The sequence below is a fragment of the Periophthalmus magnuspinnatus genome, chromosome 14, assembly GCF_009829125.3.
Source record: "Periophthalmus magnuspinnatus isolate fPerMag1 chromosome 14, fPerMag1.2.pri, whole genome shotgun sequence".
Taxonomy (NCBI): Eukaryota; Metazoa; Chordata; class Actinopteri; order Gobiiformes; family Gobiidae; genus Periophthalmus; species Periophthalmus magnuspinnatus.
The window spans coordinates 16733952-16751260 of NC_047139.1; the positions used below are offsets into that span (position 1 = coordinate 16733952).

The window sequence follows — 17309 nt, forward strand, 5'->3', positions numbered from 1 at the left end:
AGGGAACAACTTCCACAATACACCTTCTTTAAATATAATGATGTCAGCTATGTTTAAGTGAAATGAGAAGTCTGACCTGTCATATGCACTTTAAATGAACACCTCTCCTTTTGAGGCAGTTCATTCAGAATCAACACAAATATTTGAATAATTAATTAGAATTCATCTTCTCTGTGTATTCCCATTTGGGTGTAGAGACTGGAGCCTATCCCATCACCCGCCCACCATGTGCACCAGGGAACGTTGTTGGCAGGACTGGCCTTCCATGTCTGTGCATAGAGGGAGGGAGCCAGAACACCCCAGAGACCAACTTAGGCAGAACATGCAAACTCCAATCTGAGAGATTAGTCTGACAGCCCATGGATCAGACCTGTGCCGCACGCCTACACTGAAGAAAATCTGCTGAAGTTATTATTATTAGACAGTTTGAGAGATTTAGAATTAATTGTAAGGAATACATATTATGCAAAATTGACTTTTGACTTTTTTAAGCTTGTAACCACAGTACGAGAAAAATTCTAATTTGTCAACTGGACAAAAAGTTTTATATATATATATATATATATATATATATATATATATATATATATATATATATATATATATATATAAAACATCAATGAACCAATTCAATAAAAAATCCACTCACATCCAAGTTAATATTATAAATTCCAATCCTCTTAACTCGCAGCTCGACTCTTTGTGGCTAGATTAGTTTTTTTTACTTGTATTTGACTTTAAAATGGACCTTTCAACCACCTCCTCATGAGTCATCTCTGTGCAGATCTCTGGACTTCTTTCAGATCACGAACCCAAACTTATTCAGTGCTTTCCTACATCGTTCATTTCAGAGGCGCGCAGATTGGGTCCCCACTGCCCACCCGCCCTCTTGCTCCGGCAGAACCCATGGGCGATCGGTGACCTTTCCGCCCACTCCTCTCTAATGTCTGCCATCGATTCAGTCTGAAAAGCGACCACGGACATCTGTGTAGCACTGGACCCTAGACCCCAGCACCAGAGGGAGACCAGAGGGGAAAGCCCAGTTGTACCAGATAAGCTCTTCACACAGCAGCAATGAGGCTATTGATCGTCCCTGGTTCTACAATGGGTTTCTACCTTCTGTACTCATGAATTCAGTCAGATACAAATATCATGACAACAGGAGGTGCCAGTGATGTGATGAAGTCAGAGAATGGTGGAGTTTGTATGACTGTTAGTGAAGAGGAGGAGATGGAGAGGGTGAGGAGGCTGGTGGTTCCGATGCTGTTTGTTTTTGTCTGTGATATGGGCTGTTTTTTGTCAATGCATTGAACCTAATAGAGATTCAAGAGAATCTCTACTGTCCATTTTAGGTCCAGATACTAAATTAACATTATTAATTTGCTGTGGGCTATACTGTAAACAAGTTATTGTTTTTTCTCCAATTAAAAAGTATTTAACATAAAACAAACTGCGGTAAAGATCCAGAAGTACAACCCCGTTGTCGTAGCAACTGAGGACATGGCAGCATAGATTCTCTTTGGGAAAGTTCGGGTTGAAACAAGGCTGCTTCTTAAGAAATCTGATCATGTGGTTGTCATGAACATGTTAAAGACTGTTATCATGCTAAAAAACAAACTAGAAGAACTCATCTGCGCCATTCTTAAAGCACCTACATGGCAATCATAGATTGATGATTGATTAGCAAATAGCAACAGGCTAGAAATAGGCTAAATAATAACTAAACATATCTTCTTGTGTGTATCTTCTAGTGTGGACAGTCTTTAAACAGCCTTATTGATCTGGTGTCTCTTCCACAGGGCCTCAAGCCGATGGACCACAACGGCCTGTCGGACCCATACGTCAAGCTGCACCTTCTGCCCGGAGCCAGCAAGGTACTGTGGCCTACTACCTCTGTGCACTGCAAAACCTGTGAATGAAACAAAGCAGGACAAGTTTAGGTTTGACCAATAAGTCCCCACAAACACCAGGTAGAGAGATACATGGCTCATACTGTTATAACAACAGGTGTGGCTCATATCATCATGACAACAGGTGAGCCTCATGTTGGCAGGGCAACAGATTAAGGTCGTATCATCATGACAACATGTAATGTGGCTTATGTCGCCATGACAACAGGTGGGCCTCATATTGTCATGACAACAGATGGGCCTTATATCATCATAACAACAGGTGGGCCATATATTGTCATGACAACATTGATGTGGTAAAAGGTTCTGCTGTTTCTATAGCCCGTCAGGCAGCTGTGTTTTTTGCTGTTTCTTCTTGGCACAAACTGCTCAATTCTTCAGTGAGGAGCAGTGATGAATTATTCTGACAACTTTTCAGTTCAACAAAGCCCCCTGTCTGTGGGCGTGAAAAGAGTTTTATGAAAATGGCAGTAATGTTTATTGTTTAGTTGTGTTGATGACAAACAGCACATAACAAATGAGTTTGAATCGTAGTTCCGAACATGGCTTGGTAAAGTATCCTAAGATAAGGTTTTCAGCTCTACTAAGCTTTTGAATCTGTATTTTAACACTTAAAGGTACAGTATGTAACTTTCTGTAGATGGGAAATCACCTGCAGGATTCTTCTGGAATGAAATGTTAAAACCATACTTCAGGACATTCTCCATGGAGATAAATATGTTTTATGCTATGCTGTGGAATATTATAGCCAAAGGGACAACAAGCTGGAGGAGGCATGCTTTTATTTTTGGCTATTTTCTGACTGAAATGTTACATATTGTTGCTTTAAATAGCTAATTGTACCATAGATTTCTGAAGAAAAAGTTAAAAGTTAAAAGTTAAATCTGTCAACTGGACAAAACTTAGATTTCTGACTTGCCCCAAATGTATTTTTAAGTACTCTTACTGCTATTCTGCCATTGCATCCAACCATAGTGTTACCCTGAGCCTAGCAGACAGACAGTAGCAGATGTAATACAGCTACATTCTGAACATGGCGAGCTAGCATCTCCAGCTGTGCAGGCTAACTGGAGTGTGATGTGAGTAGCACAACTCAAGACCACCTCAGGCTAACGCGCCATTCAGAAGGCTTGCTCCTAATGAGAGTGTGATCATAATAAGCTAACAGTGCTGTGCTAGTGTCCACAGCGGCTGATGGGAGCGCACTGGTCTCAGGTTTCTGATCTGAGTCAGTAAGAAATGTGAAGAGGGACAGATACTCAGGGAGGGACATAGTGCAGATAGTGCATCTTATTAGAGAATGCAGAAGGCAGTGGTTAGAACGCATTGTAAGGACCAGACAAGGGCCAGTGTTAAGTTGTCTTGTTCAGTGCCTGACAGGGCTGTGCAAAAATATAGAAATATTGTGATACTAAGTTTGGTGATACAATACCAATATCGTAGCCTGCTGTGTTGAGTATTTTTTGATATATTTTACTAAATTATTTTGTTAAAGTGCTACAGCTGTGTTGCTTGTTTGAGGAAGAACACATGTTTATGCAGTACATTTGAAAAAAACTAAAACAAACACTAAAAAACACTTCTGTTAAACCACTTCCTGCGTGAGAGCAGTTTATACTGCTCTGTATGAAATGAGTATATGTGGAGCTCATATAAGCTATGGATGAATAAGCAATGACCATTGTTTTCTGAAAATGGGGTTGATCTTTAAGTAGGGCCGAGAGCCAAATAATAACACCCACTTATATGCTCAAACACTTGCATTTTGCATTTGTAATGCACTTTTATGAAGCGCATGGAAACGCAGTTAATGAAACAAAACACTGTCCCTTCAAAACATCTATTAATATGATTGCACTTTTAGACTGAAAACCACATTAAGAAAGCATACACACACACCCATACACATGTTGGGTTTACATGCTTCTTGAGGACACTACATTGACGTCCAATCTTTTTCTGGAGACTAATCCTTACCTTAACCATAGCCATCTAAACCCTTGAACTGGGGGTATTATATAACAATGGTCCCCAACCTTTTTGCACCACGGACCGGCTTCTACGTGTGGCAGATAAATATGGCACAAATAAGTTAAGTGCATAAAAATACAACTCACCACAGTATACCGCTGCATCAGTGGGAGCCCTGCACTTGTTTCTTCTTTCCTTCTTGCTCACGTTTGTTTCTTTAAAAAAACTCTAAATCTTATCTTTTAATCCCAGGTGCTTATTCTCCATGTGCCAAAGCAGTTTTGAAGGTTTCATTGCCTAATTCACTTTTCCTCCGCATATTATGCAGAGCGGACTCTGCACGTGAGTCACCTGTAGCGACAAACCCATATTTTAAGTAGGACTCCTGGTGTTGTCTGTTACATGTATCTTTCTTTTTCTTGGAGGTCGTAGTCTCCTCTTCTGGCTCCTCAGTTGTCCTTTTCCCCTTTGTTAAAAAGCTCTCCGAAGACTTTTGTTTTGGCTCATTTTCACTCTCTTGTGGCTCTACTTTTGTGCGTCGTGTTTGACGTGTTATACGTGATACGTCATCACAGAGACAAGAGCAGATCTAGCACAGATATAATAAACTTGCCACTACATCAAATAGATGTCGGTGGCGATTTTCTATCAGGATTTTCATTATATATCTACTGTTAAACCTTTCCTGCTTTGGTCGGGAGGCACAGGGGAGATCCATCTTCTCCAGGGCCGAAGGGTCACTCTTCCTCCTGGGTTTTACTCCCTGCTCTTAACCTCAAAGTTGTTTCGAGTGTGGTGCGAGCTCAAAGACCACCCCAGTCTGTTGCTCAAGAGTTGGTGTCTTTATTATCTGTACTGCACTGTAATAACGCATCACTTCTGCTCTAACTCACACACTGTCTTTTTCCAAGTGCATCTGAAGACTCTCACACTCGCCGCTTCTCCGCGGGTTGAACCACACTGTGCGCCACATGCACGCGCACGTCACCTCTCACTCACGCTCACGCACCACACTGAACTAAAGCACATAGGAGCTAGACACACATCTCACAACACTACGGACGAGCTTATTAGCGCGTCATGAGGGACGGCCGAAAGTTAGAGTCGGAATCGGAGAAGATGCGGTCGCTGATAAACTATTTACTGTTTTTGTGCGGCCCGGTAGCAAATGCGTCACGGCCCGGTACCAGTCCCCGGGCCGGTGGTTGGGGACCACTGTATTTCAGTATTTTAGTGACTTCTCTCAGGCCCTGTACAAAACCCTCCTTACATTTATCAGCAAGATTTTGTCCATTGCTCAGCCTGGAGCCAGGAGCATGGATGCTGTAGACTTGTGCTACAGCATCCATGCTCCTACATGACAATTCTCCATAAATATACTAAAACATGATACAAAACTGCACACAGCAACTTGACAAACCTGATGTGATGTGCAGTAGTTTAATTAGTGGGATGGATGCTGATTGTCTTGTGATAACACTCTGAAGGGGTTGACTTTACACAGAGCAAAGGAAGGGGGGACTCAGAGCGTCAAAAACAAAAATGAAACATGTTAATACGTTGTCTGTACATTGTGAGAGAGGAGAGAGAAGCAGAGACAGAGAGAGAGAGAGACAGAGACACAGAGACACAGAGACAGAGAGACTTGACTTTCCAAAGTATTTATTGTATGATCATTCTAGCCATATGAAGTACATCTAAAAACTGTAATTAAGAAATATGGAAAATTCAGGAACAGGCTTCCATCTCTCATTTCAGACAAAAACCCCTCCCACACCCCTTCAGAGTCAAGGTCAAAGAGACAGTGAGAGAGACACACAGAGAGAGAGAGAGAGAGAGATCGAGACGGAGATCGAGATAGAGATATAGAGAAAGAGAGACAGTGAGAGACACAGAGAGCAACAGAGACTCAGAGAGAGAGAGAGACGTAGACAGAGACACACACAGAGAGAAAGAGGCAAAGAGAGAGACAGAGAGAGACAGACAGAGAAAGACAGAGATAGAGAGACAGAGAGAGAAAGACAGAAAGACACACACACAGACAGAGACACAGAGAGAGAGACAGAGAGAGAGAGAGGCATAGAGAGAGACAGCAAGAAAGGCGGCACGGTGACTGAGTGCCATCACTCATGTCTCACAGCAAGAAGGTTGGTTCGATCCCCGGGTCACCAGGCCTTTCTGTGTGGAGTTTTTCATGTTTCTCCCCGTGTCTGGATGGGTTTCCTCCGGGTACTCCGGTTTCCCCCATCAACCAAAACATGAACGCCCTTCGAGACAACTGTTGTTGTGATTTTGGGCGTTACAAAAAATAAATGAATTGAAAGGGAGACAGACAGAGACAGGAAGAGAGAGACACAGAGAGACAGAGAGAGAGAGAGAGAGAGAGAGACATACAGAGAATGAGGCAAAGAGAGAGAAACAGACAGAGAGAGTGGGCAAAGAGAGAGACAGAAATGGAGAGAGGCAAAGAAAGAGAGTGAAAGACGCAGCAAGAGAGAGAGAGAGAGAAAGATGGAGAGAGGCAAAGTGAGAGCAGGAGAGAGACAGCAAGAGAGACAGAGACAGACAGAGAAAGAGACAGACACAGACAAACAGAGAGAGAGACAGACAGACATGGAGGGGGGAGATGGCTCGCTATGATTTCCTTCTCTATTATCTACAGTGAACAGTTCTCTGGCTCGCACTGTCCGCCTCATAATTAGCCATGATGAGGCTGTGTGTTCAAATGAGGCCACAAACAGGCGCTGTGCTCCCGTCTCCCACGCACACTTTCAATTAAGGCTGCCTAATGGAGCCTAATGGGACTAAAAAGAGCCTTCTTCATTTGAGAGAGCCAAGTCGTAATTCTTTCATTAAACAAAGCCGAACCACTCGCAGAACACAAGCCTTTTCCGGCTCTACAAATACACTGTATTGTTGTCATCAGCCAATCAAGCACCTCAGGCCTTTCAAATAAATACGCTCTCTTTCCCCTTCTTCAGGCAGCAATTGGCAGACAGTTACAGAGTGGTGATAAGTGGTGATAAGGAAGAAAAAAGATAAAGGAGCATTGTGTAATTTTTCTGGTGTAGGGTTTGTCACCTACTTCTCTCCATGGAGATGTTATTGCTTTGCCCATATGTTCCACAGTATGTCTTTATTTAAATTATGCTAAATCAAATTTTTAGAACTTTCTATCATGTTATAATGTTTCCTCATCAAAAACATGTCTGAAGAGGTTTTGGATGTCATCCATGCATGTTAGAGTAATTTAGTGATCTCTCCTGGGCCCTATTCGAACCTTCCTTACAGTTAGCTGTGAGATTCTGTCCAATGCTCCACCTACAAGTCTACGTCATTCATGCTCCCACCTGACAATTCTGCATAAAAATACAATAACATGATACAAAACTGTACACAGTACACTTCACAAACCTGATTGCAATGTGCAGTTTCATGCAAGGGGGACTTAGAGCATCAAAAACAAAACTTATTACCCCATGGAAATGAAATACCCCTTCTTTAAGTTTAAGAGTCCCTAGATGCAGCCCTTATTAGAAAGCCCTTTACTTTTTTGGTGGTTCTTTTTAAAAATGTATTTATAAAGCACACTTAAAAACAACGTCAGCTGCCCAAAGTTCTTCAAAAATCAACAAAAACAAATATATAGATAACATGATACATAAGAAAAGAACAATAAAATACCAAGATATCCTGTCTGGCTAGTATTAAATGCAAGGGAGAAGAAGTGGGTTTTCAGCCTAGTCTTAGACTGTGTTAAAGACTGAGAGGATCAGGGCGCTGTTCCATAGTCTGGCGCTGCCACAGAAAAGGCCTCTGGTCTTGAGCCTGGCTTTGGGCACAGCAGCAGGAGCTGGTCAGCTGACCTCAGGGCTCTGGGTGGAGTATAGGACTGCAGTAACTCCCTCAAATAAAAAGGACCCATAGAGTGCACACATTTAAACACAATTGGTAACATTTTGAATTGTACCCAATGAAACAGGGAGTCAGTGCAGGAGCCAGTGCAGGGTGCACAGCACAGACGTGATGTGCTTTCATCTGTTTTTGTTAGTTTTGGTCAGAAGACGAGCTGCCGTTTCATGTCCAAGCAATGGGTTTAGCAAAACAATCTTAGTTTTCTTTGGATTTAAGTTTGTGCTCAGCCAAGTCTGCACATCCCTGAGACAGTCCTGCCGAGCTTTGATTGTAGTCTGGCTGTCACTGACAGATATATTTGATTGTCTGCAAGACAGTGAAATGTGATATCACCCTGGGGAAGCATGTACAGAGAGAAGAGGGCTGGTGCTAATGTAGAACCCTGGGGCACACCGTACTCTAAGGGGCACACAGAGGACGAGTAGTCACAGAAAAACTCCTGTCTGACAGATAGGATCAAAACCAACAGAGTGCTGTACCCTTAAAGCCCACATGTGTCTCCAGACAGAAGGGTAATGTTATACACTGTGTTGAAGGCAGCTGATAAGTCTAAAAGCAAAAGAACTGCAGACTTCCCAGAGTCAACAATTAAAAGCAGGTCATTAAAAACCATTAAAAGAGCTTTTTCAGTACTGTGCTAGAATTTAAAACTAGATTGTATTTTTCACCCATTTCATTCAGATTGAGGTAATTATAAAGGGTCCTTGCACCTGTGTGTGTGTGTGTATATATATATATATATGCATAGAGAGAGAGAGAGACAGACAGACAGACAGACACTACAGCATGTTTCAGAGCCATGGAAAAACAACCAAACACAAGAGAAGTTTATATGAGGTGAAAAATCTAAAATATCCTTGAACAGACTTGGAATAAGTGCAATAAGTGGACACAAGAAAGGCTTTAACTGTTGAACTTCTTTGTTTTTTTCATTTATACACACCACACAAAACTAGATACTACAAATGAAAAATAGCCTTTCTGGCTAAATCTGGTACATTTACAGAAATGTTGATTAATGTACACTGTCCCTGTCAAATAAACCAAATAAATAAAATACTCATTTGAGCCGGTATTGATACTAAAAAAGTCACATTCGGAGGACTGAATAGATTTAGAATGTTCTTGAGATGTATCAGAACATTTCATTTTTTATGATCATGGTATCAAAATCAGTATTGAGTATCATGTCTATTCCTTAGTATCAGAATCGAGGTACTGGTCGGTACCAATACTGAAAAATTAGCTGGATAGGTTATCAGCTCCATGATATTGGTTCAGCCAATATCCTGGTTGGATCTTTAATTGCATGTACCATTTACAGGCTGATTTTGGCATCTCATAATGTTTTTACTTTTATTCATACAAAGCTGTTCAGTATTTATTTGAAGCATAAATAACACCAGCATAACACAATTGAATCTGTGTAATAAATTATCTGTTTTTCAGGAAGTAAGTGCCATTGTCCATCCCTAAAGCAGTATCAGTTAATATTGGGTATCAGCAGATCCTTAAAATCAAAGTACTGATATCAATATTGTAACTGAAAAAGCTCGATTGATGCATCCCTAAACTTAAAGAACACATAATATGTGAAATTGACTTTTTTGACCTTTTAATCATGTTATACTGTTGTCCCCTCATCAAAAACAACTATTTATTCAAACTTCTTTCATTAATCCAAAGTCAACTTCTCTGAGCCTGAAAAATTCTCTGTTAAATTTTGGACAGTTTAATTACCTCATAGATACAGCTCCAGACTTCTGCACACTTTTTAAGCCCATCACCATCATCTAAATTCATTCTGTGGTCAAATTGTGATTGTGCGGGATCAGTGGATACACGGACAAATAAGCCAGAGCATGGCATGAAGAAAAACTGGAAAATGACAATACTGGCAAGACAAGACAATCTGGAACTGAGTGTTGGATCCTCAGTCCTTTTCTCCTAACAGGTGAAGGCTTGATTGCTTGATTAGAAGCAGGTGTGTGGAGGTGATGGCAGAGTCTCCGCCCAGCTCCAGCCTCAAACACAGAAGGGAGGAGGGAAAACAGCACAGGGCACACAAAAAATCTCAAATCCTGACAGCAAGCAAATGGATAACTGTCCCAGAATATCCCCTGTCCTTAGATCCTCCTTCTCGGCAAAGAAAAAAAAAAAAAACAGTGGCAAAAAGAAAAACCTCGAGGAGAGCTACAGTGAAAGAGAGCTCCACACCCATGGCAGGCTGCAGATATGTCCAGCACTAATGCACATCCAAGACTGTAGGGCCAGAGCCCTCTCAACTAAGGGACTGAGGGATGTTTATCCATGCTAGGGTAGGGCTCATCCTAGCCAGGTATTGGGTTATCCAGCCAGGTGACGGATGGGACGGTCGGGGTCCACAGAACAGGATCAGGGCACAGGAGGGAATCTAGGGTGCAGCCATCACTGGGCAGACAGAGGTCAGGCATCTGAAACATTTGCACTCCACAGAGGAATAGATGAATAGCAATAAACAAACTCCAGGTGAACTGAACAGTGAATGTTGTTGAAAGGGAAAATAAGAGGAAACAGAGGATAATGCTCATACCATACTTCCCCAGCACTGCCTTATATCTATCTGAAGAGAGGAGCTAGCTACACTGAAACTGTAAACGGCTAATGTTAACAGTTTCAGCCTTAATGGCCTCCATTCAACGTTTAAGGGTCCTACAGGCTTGCTCTATTGTTTTTGTTTTCTTTGTTTGCTTTGGGTCTGACGATGGAGTAATAGATTGGTGAGAGATTATCTATAACTCCATCCTCCATTAACAATAGCTATTTACAGTTTCAGTGTAGTTAGCTCCTCACTTCAAATAGATATAAGGCAGCGTCCACCAGCAGTAATCTGACCAGAACTGATGAAGCGGCTTGGATGAGCAGTGAAATGTCTTCACTTCTACAATGTTTTGCCCAGTTGACAGCTTTAACTTTGGCTTTTACTATGGATCATACCTGGACGACTGAGGGATTACACATCTTTTCAATAACTACGGACCAACCACCGTCAAACTGGTAAGAGAGCTGGAAAATACTGCCAAGTAATTAGCAGAGAATAAGAATCACATATGTTTTAACCTTAGATGTCCACAGAATCAGTTAATACCCAAGGTATTACAGAGGAAAGCACCTGAACCACGGCATAGGGAAGCCAGCTTAACTCAGTGTTACTTTAGGAAAATGCTCAGCCTTAGAATCAGCCATCTGCATTTTCTTATTGATAACTTGAAGTTTAAAATAGAAAACTTAAAAAGCAGGATAGCCACAGAAATAGCTCAGAGGATTAATAATTTCATAGCCAGTTGGAGCAGTTGAAAGGACAAGGAAACCAAAGAACGGCACATGAGAAAGTTTATGCAATTCCAAAACCAACCCAAGCACAGAAATCAGAGACACAGGAGGAAAGGGTACGAGTCCGGGCTTCCGCACTCCAGTTCGATCGACAAGGACTATGTTGTTTTGAGGGCACTAATTTGGCAACCAGCAGTTAAAAGCGGAAACAGCTGAACATTTCAGAATTGGTGCGTTTTGGGCAGGGGACCAGAAAATACCACGGTATTTCACATTGACATAGCCAATTCACACACAGCTTCTACCTGCAATTTGAGCCCCTCGGACTGTTTTCGCCGGGTGTTGTTACCGCCTGCGTGGATCACAATTTGGCCGTACCTTTTTGTACTCTGCTTTAAAACCCTAAGGTTACCTTTGAGGTGACCCATTCTGGCCCCTGGATAAAACCTAACAGTTGTGGCTGGTAGTTCCACATCTCTAACTATAGAACTTTCGACTTTTGGCTAAGATAGCTCAGGCTGAAGCTAGTGAACAGGGCTGTTAATCCACAAAATACTAAGCGGTTGGGAGGTGAATAGGACTCTTGGGTTTTAAGTGAGTAACTACATAGCCAATTCTATGTAAAGGAGTTTGAAAAGTATTTGATTAATTTGTGGAGTAACAATAACAGAAGAGACAGGTAACAACATGTAGCAACATAACTTGCAAACAGACTACACTCACCAGGGACGTTACCATAATCAAGTGTAGTTAATAAAGTGTATTTTCCAAATGCAGATATTATTTTTAGTTAGAAAATATGCAATACTAATCCCAAGGTGACTAAAAGCATCTTTAAAAGAGAAGTAAAGCCACAAGAATGCATCATATGTGTTTAAAGGGGACCTGAGGTGTAGTTTTGTTAGCTTATAACTAAATACATTTTTTGGATACTGTTTCTCACTGCAAATATTTTTTGCACTATTGATGTTTTTCTTTTTTTTGTTTTTTGATATTTCACTGGTACAACAATAGCCCCTGCAGTACTGTGGCTGAGGCTAGCACTCTCTCCTAACTCAAGTTCCAGACAATTTGGCCCCACAACACTGATCAAGGCTATAGGGTATTAAATGCTAACACATAACATATTTAGATTACCATGTAACATTATAGATTAGATTGTTTTTGACACTGTGAGTCCCCCTCCCCTTTACTCTCTGCACTAAGTCACTTCCCCTTCAGTTCTCTAACACATTACAGTCGACCTTCATCCTGCTAGTGTTCGAGTAGCATCTGGGAGACATTGCTAAACTACTGAAACATTCGTGGATGACATCTAAAACCTCTTCAGGCATGTTTTTGATGAGGTAAGAACATTATAACATGGTAGACAGCTCCTTTCTTAAGAATTCAATCTTGTTAGAGGTTTTAATAGAGTCCCGCTGCAGTTATTGTTGTTGCATGTTGCATTTATTCAATTACACATATGTTTATTCATTCAAAATCCAGAGTCAGATCTTTCTATATGCAGACTACACAAGTTGTGTGGGGCCCCCGCAGCTTCAAAGGGCTGACTGGTTAAACGTGTTTGTACAATACACCACTGCCATGCCCCTCAACCCCTCCCTTGTTCATAAACACATCAACAGGGGTGCTGAAGGGTGTACTTCAACCTCATAGAATAATGGCATGTAATGGAAGCGTATTATGTTTGCACCCCATTGAAATCTGAATTCTCAGTCAGTTTGGCCTGGTTTACTTGCTACAACTTTGTCTGTTGTCTTTGCCTTTCGCCAAGATCTCAGCAACTTTAGTCTGCAGCAGGCTACAGTTGATGATGAAAGAAGCTTCCTTTGCCTTTGCTGGACTAGTTTATGACACGTAAAATGCTTGTGTTTTCATGCGTAATCAATAAGTTGTGATAATTTATGTGCATACTCATTTTAATATTTTTAATTGCATTTATTTGAAGTATCCTGCATTTACTGAAAAAATAACATGATCATGGAGTGAAGCTAAAGTGAACGTTTTCATGGTAGAATATAGGTCATAATCACATTATGAAAATGAAATGCTTAGCCTACAATATTTATAATGAATTTTTTTAAAAAGCGTTATAAGAGTATTAGGCCAATTTGCAAACCATCATAAAGCATGTTTAGGGGCCTATGACGCACTACCACATGGGAAATGGTAAATGGTCACATTTTTATATAATGCTTTTCCACCTTCAAGGCACTCAAATCGCTTTATAGCTAAGCCTGTCACGATAAATACTCCAATGAGATTTGAGCTGTAGAAGGTTGAATTATGAATTTCTGTAACTCATTATACAAACTACCGGTAATTACTTATCTGGTACATTCTGTTATTTATTTATGTATTGTGGCTCATATTTTTTTTTAACAATATTGTACATTTAGAATTGTTTTTTGGGGGATAGTTCGCAGCCTAAATATCCTTCTAAAACAATTAGATTTGTTTTATATCTATAGTAGCAAAATGTGTGCTGCTGCCTACTTTTCTGTTTGAGCCGGGCAGACGTGAGGGCAGCTACGTGTTTACACCGGTGCAAGGACCCATTATAATGTAAATGTAAGTCCACTGTCACCAACTGGAACACATTAAAATCCACGAGAAACGGAGAAAAATGTCTAGAATTTAAAAAATCTTGACCCCCGTATGTGTTTGTCTACTGTTCTTGTGACTACGGTAGTTGTGACATTCTGGATGTTTTCAGTCTGATGTTGGTCATATAAACACAAATATAGTTGGTCAAGGTAATGAGAGCATAGTCATATCGTTGTCAAATGTGAATGACCAATAGCTGAGCCAAGAGGCATCCACTGTTGGGGCGTCCCAGAGACAAATTCAGTAGGGCCCCCTGAAAACTAGGACCGGCCCTGGAGATGAGTTTTCTCCGTCTCTATACATGACTTTGAGCTTCACTGTCTGATGTTGGTATTACAGATACAGGTAGTGGAGATGATGACAGCTGTGCATCATGTTGTAGAATAATAATCACATCAAGCCACATTTTGTTTAGAGCCCCTGAAGGTTAGACCCAGATCTGAAAAAAATCCTTGAAAAGCATGCCTCTTTATTGAAAGTGGGCTTGCCTGTGCTCAGATCATTGTTAGTCTGCCCCCAGGTGGCCAACAGCAGACAGTACGATCGTTAGAACAACATAGGGCTTCAGGCTGTTTAGACACTATTAAAAACACATGCATATTTAACGAGAGTAATTTAGCTCTTCATAAATGATGAAGGATTGCTGCTTAAGGTTTCAATGGGAGTGTGTTTTTATTGATTGCTCTGTACAAATCAGCTAAGATGGAGTGGACTGTATTGTTACCGCAGGGAAATCTGTCTTCTATTCAGCAAATCCTTCAAAGCCACTTGGTTGATTTGTGGACCCATTTTCAGATCTTCAGCTACAGAGGTGGGGAAAGTTTAAAAGTACAAAGCAGTGGTCCAAGAAATCAGTCAATGTACTGTAAAAAGTATTTGCGAGTGGTACTAGAGTAACTGTAAAGGTAACCGTCTGGACATGACATGATTTATCATTTGAAGCTGATTTAACGGGAAGGACAAAACACTGATTATATTTTAGGTTGGAGATTTTGTGCATTATTTAAATGATAGACACACAAATTAGACAAACTCAATCATATCTGACCGAGCGGTGCAAGAAACACAAATGTTCAAGTCATTTCATATTGTCAACATAAAGGTTTTCTGACTTGTAGACTTACTCACAGTGGAAAGAGAAACCAAAACGTTTACTCAAGTAAGACTACTGTTACACTGCACAGTATATTTCTCAAATAGGAGTTGCAGTATGGTGTTTAAAAAAAAACTCTGAGAAGTATTTATTTGTTTTTTTCTTTATTATTAAAGACTGGGTTTTACACTTCCATCGGGTATCACATAACATATTTAGATCACTGCGTTACCTTTTATTGTTTTGAAAATTCTATATTCACCTAAAACAAGGTATTAACATATTTAGTTAAAGTTTCTCTTTTGTTTTTTGATGCCCTGAGTCCCCAGTCACTCCCCCTTCAGAAAAGGGAGGCATGAGGAGACAGATGAGTGTGTGAACAGTCTTGTGCCTCAGTGCAGTGTCTCTGACTGGAGTGGAGATGCGATTTGGGCTCTTAATGAGAGTTTAAACCAGCTCCTGGATCAGACACAGTGTCATACAGACACTCTCTGTACTGCTGTGAGGAGTAGAGTAGTGGGTGTGTGTGAAGGAACTATATTTAGAAGAAAGTTTCAGAGTAAAAGCATTAAAGAGGAAAAACTGAAGCTCATAAAACAGTAAAATACTACATAATAAAAATGATAAAAGCTCAAACAAAAGTTTAAATGCAATTCAACAGGTCAGCTCAACTGGGCAGTTTGAGGAGAGTAACAGCCCTCAGGACAAAAGTGCCCCTCCTCTGTGTCCTGCAGCATCATAGCAGCCTCCATGGGGAGCCAGGTGAACTCTGGAGACACATCAGGAAAGCCTTTTATAAGCCTCACTCTCCTCTCTGTTGTTTCAGTCAGTGATGAGACAGGTCAGGCCCTCTCAAATGTCTTTGGTGTAGAAAGCCCGTTGCATTGTTGTAAAAATTCTGTAGCATTTCAGAGCTAGCTGGCAAAAAAAAAAAAAGTTAAGTTAAAAGACAAAAAAAAAAAAATAAGCTCTGTGTGCCAGCCAGTCAGCCACAAGAGCAGCCAACCACAACCATGGCAACCTCGGAATGGATCATGTCAGGCTGCACCTATCTGGAAGAAGAAAAAATTAATACATTTTACTGATTCTCTATAGCAATTGCTATACAATTTTTATTTTAGTTTTTAGTTTTTAGTTTTCGAACATATCAAGGAAAAAGGAAAATAGGCTAGCACGGCACCTCCTGCTCCTCTGCTGTGTGCTGAAGATGGTTTAAGCTCCTCTTGTTAATTTCAATGATTTAGAATTGTGCGTCCACTGCCCCGGAGCTGCACTGTGGTGCAGTCTGAACCAGGGGTTATCTGTTCAAACAATGCAACGGTAAGAGCATAATCCACAGGAAAGATAATTCACTTAATAATTCAAATGAAAAAAGGCAAATCCTCCCATATGGATTTTATGAGCAAAGGCATTTTCATACACAAGGTAACTCAATGTGCTTTACAAATATAAACACATTACAACAGGATAAAAGAAAACATTTACATTACATTACATTTTTAACAGTTTACAAAGTACAATTGTGTATAATTTAACCATAGGTGTATGTGAAGAGGATTGCTTTAATCTTGACATAAAAATATTAATGTTTGGGGATGACTGTATTTAAAGTCTGGGAGTCCCTGCTTGGACCAGCCCCCCATGAGACCCAGCCTCGGATCAGCGGAAGACAATGGATGGATGGGGGTGTGTGTGCGTGTGTGCGTGTATGTGTATGTGCTTATTATTAAGTTTTGTTGTGTTTTTTTTTTTTTTTTTGTGTGTGTTTTTTTTTCTATTTCCATTGCCGTCATCATTATGACCTTTACGGTTCTTTACTTTGACAACTACAAACCTCTGTCTTGCATCCCATATTTCCCTCACTTTTGTATATCCATTTAATGTTCCTTTCTCCCTTGTAAATATGCACTGTTGAAAATGTCGCAAAATAAAATTTAAAATCTGTTTGTCTCCATGGAGATGTTATGGCTTTGCCCAGAATTTTTTTACATTATGGTATTATACCTACTTTAATTGGATACAGGTGCTTTTATTGTCCCAAACACCTTAAAACCTGCCTTGTTATTACTGTGAGGGGGCTGTATTTGACAATCTGTCAAATGGTAAAAAGGGTTTGGTAGACTGCTGTTTCCTCATCAAAGCCTAAGCTGTGTTTTGATTTGTGCATATTTTAAGCTAAAACAATTGGTTCCACCTGTCAACATCTGACAGCAACCCACAAGTGCTCCTCTGTGTTTTTAAAGTGGGACTAAACACCTAAACTCTGCCCAGAACCACATTTCAACCTGGAGGACTAAAGGGGAGCGTCAGGGGGGATGACGAGACAGCGGCAAATGTAGCTAGTTTGCACTAAAGTTGCCAAACAGAAGATAATCTTTTTAAAACCCCACATACACAGTTGGTGGCTGATCAATTCACCACTTTCCATTTCTCCTCATGACGCAGCTAACTAATTATTTTTAGCCTAATTCAAAATGCTTCCTATATTTGTGAAGGGA

At 40.6% G+C, this 17309-nt stretch overlaps 2 protein-coding genes across 2 annotated transcripts in view; both read left to right on the top strand.

Moving 5' to 3' along the window:
- tmem248 (transmembrane protein 248) overlaps nucleotides 1–17309 on the top strand; it is a 286123-nt gene that overhangs the window by 179824 nt on the left and 88990 nt on the right. The gene's annotated exons all lie outside the window — the stretch shown is intronic.
- doc2b (double C2-like domains, beta) overlaps nucleotides 1–17309 on the top strand; it is a 143995-nt gene that overhangs the window by 88711 nt on the left and 37975 nt on the right. The window contains exon 3 of the mRNA XM_033978453.2: nucleotides 1800–1874. Coding sequence (XP_033834344.1) covers nucleotides 1800–1874 — 75 coding nt within the window. The remainder of the gene's footprint in view (nucleotides 1–1799; nucleotides 1875–17309) is intronic.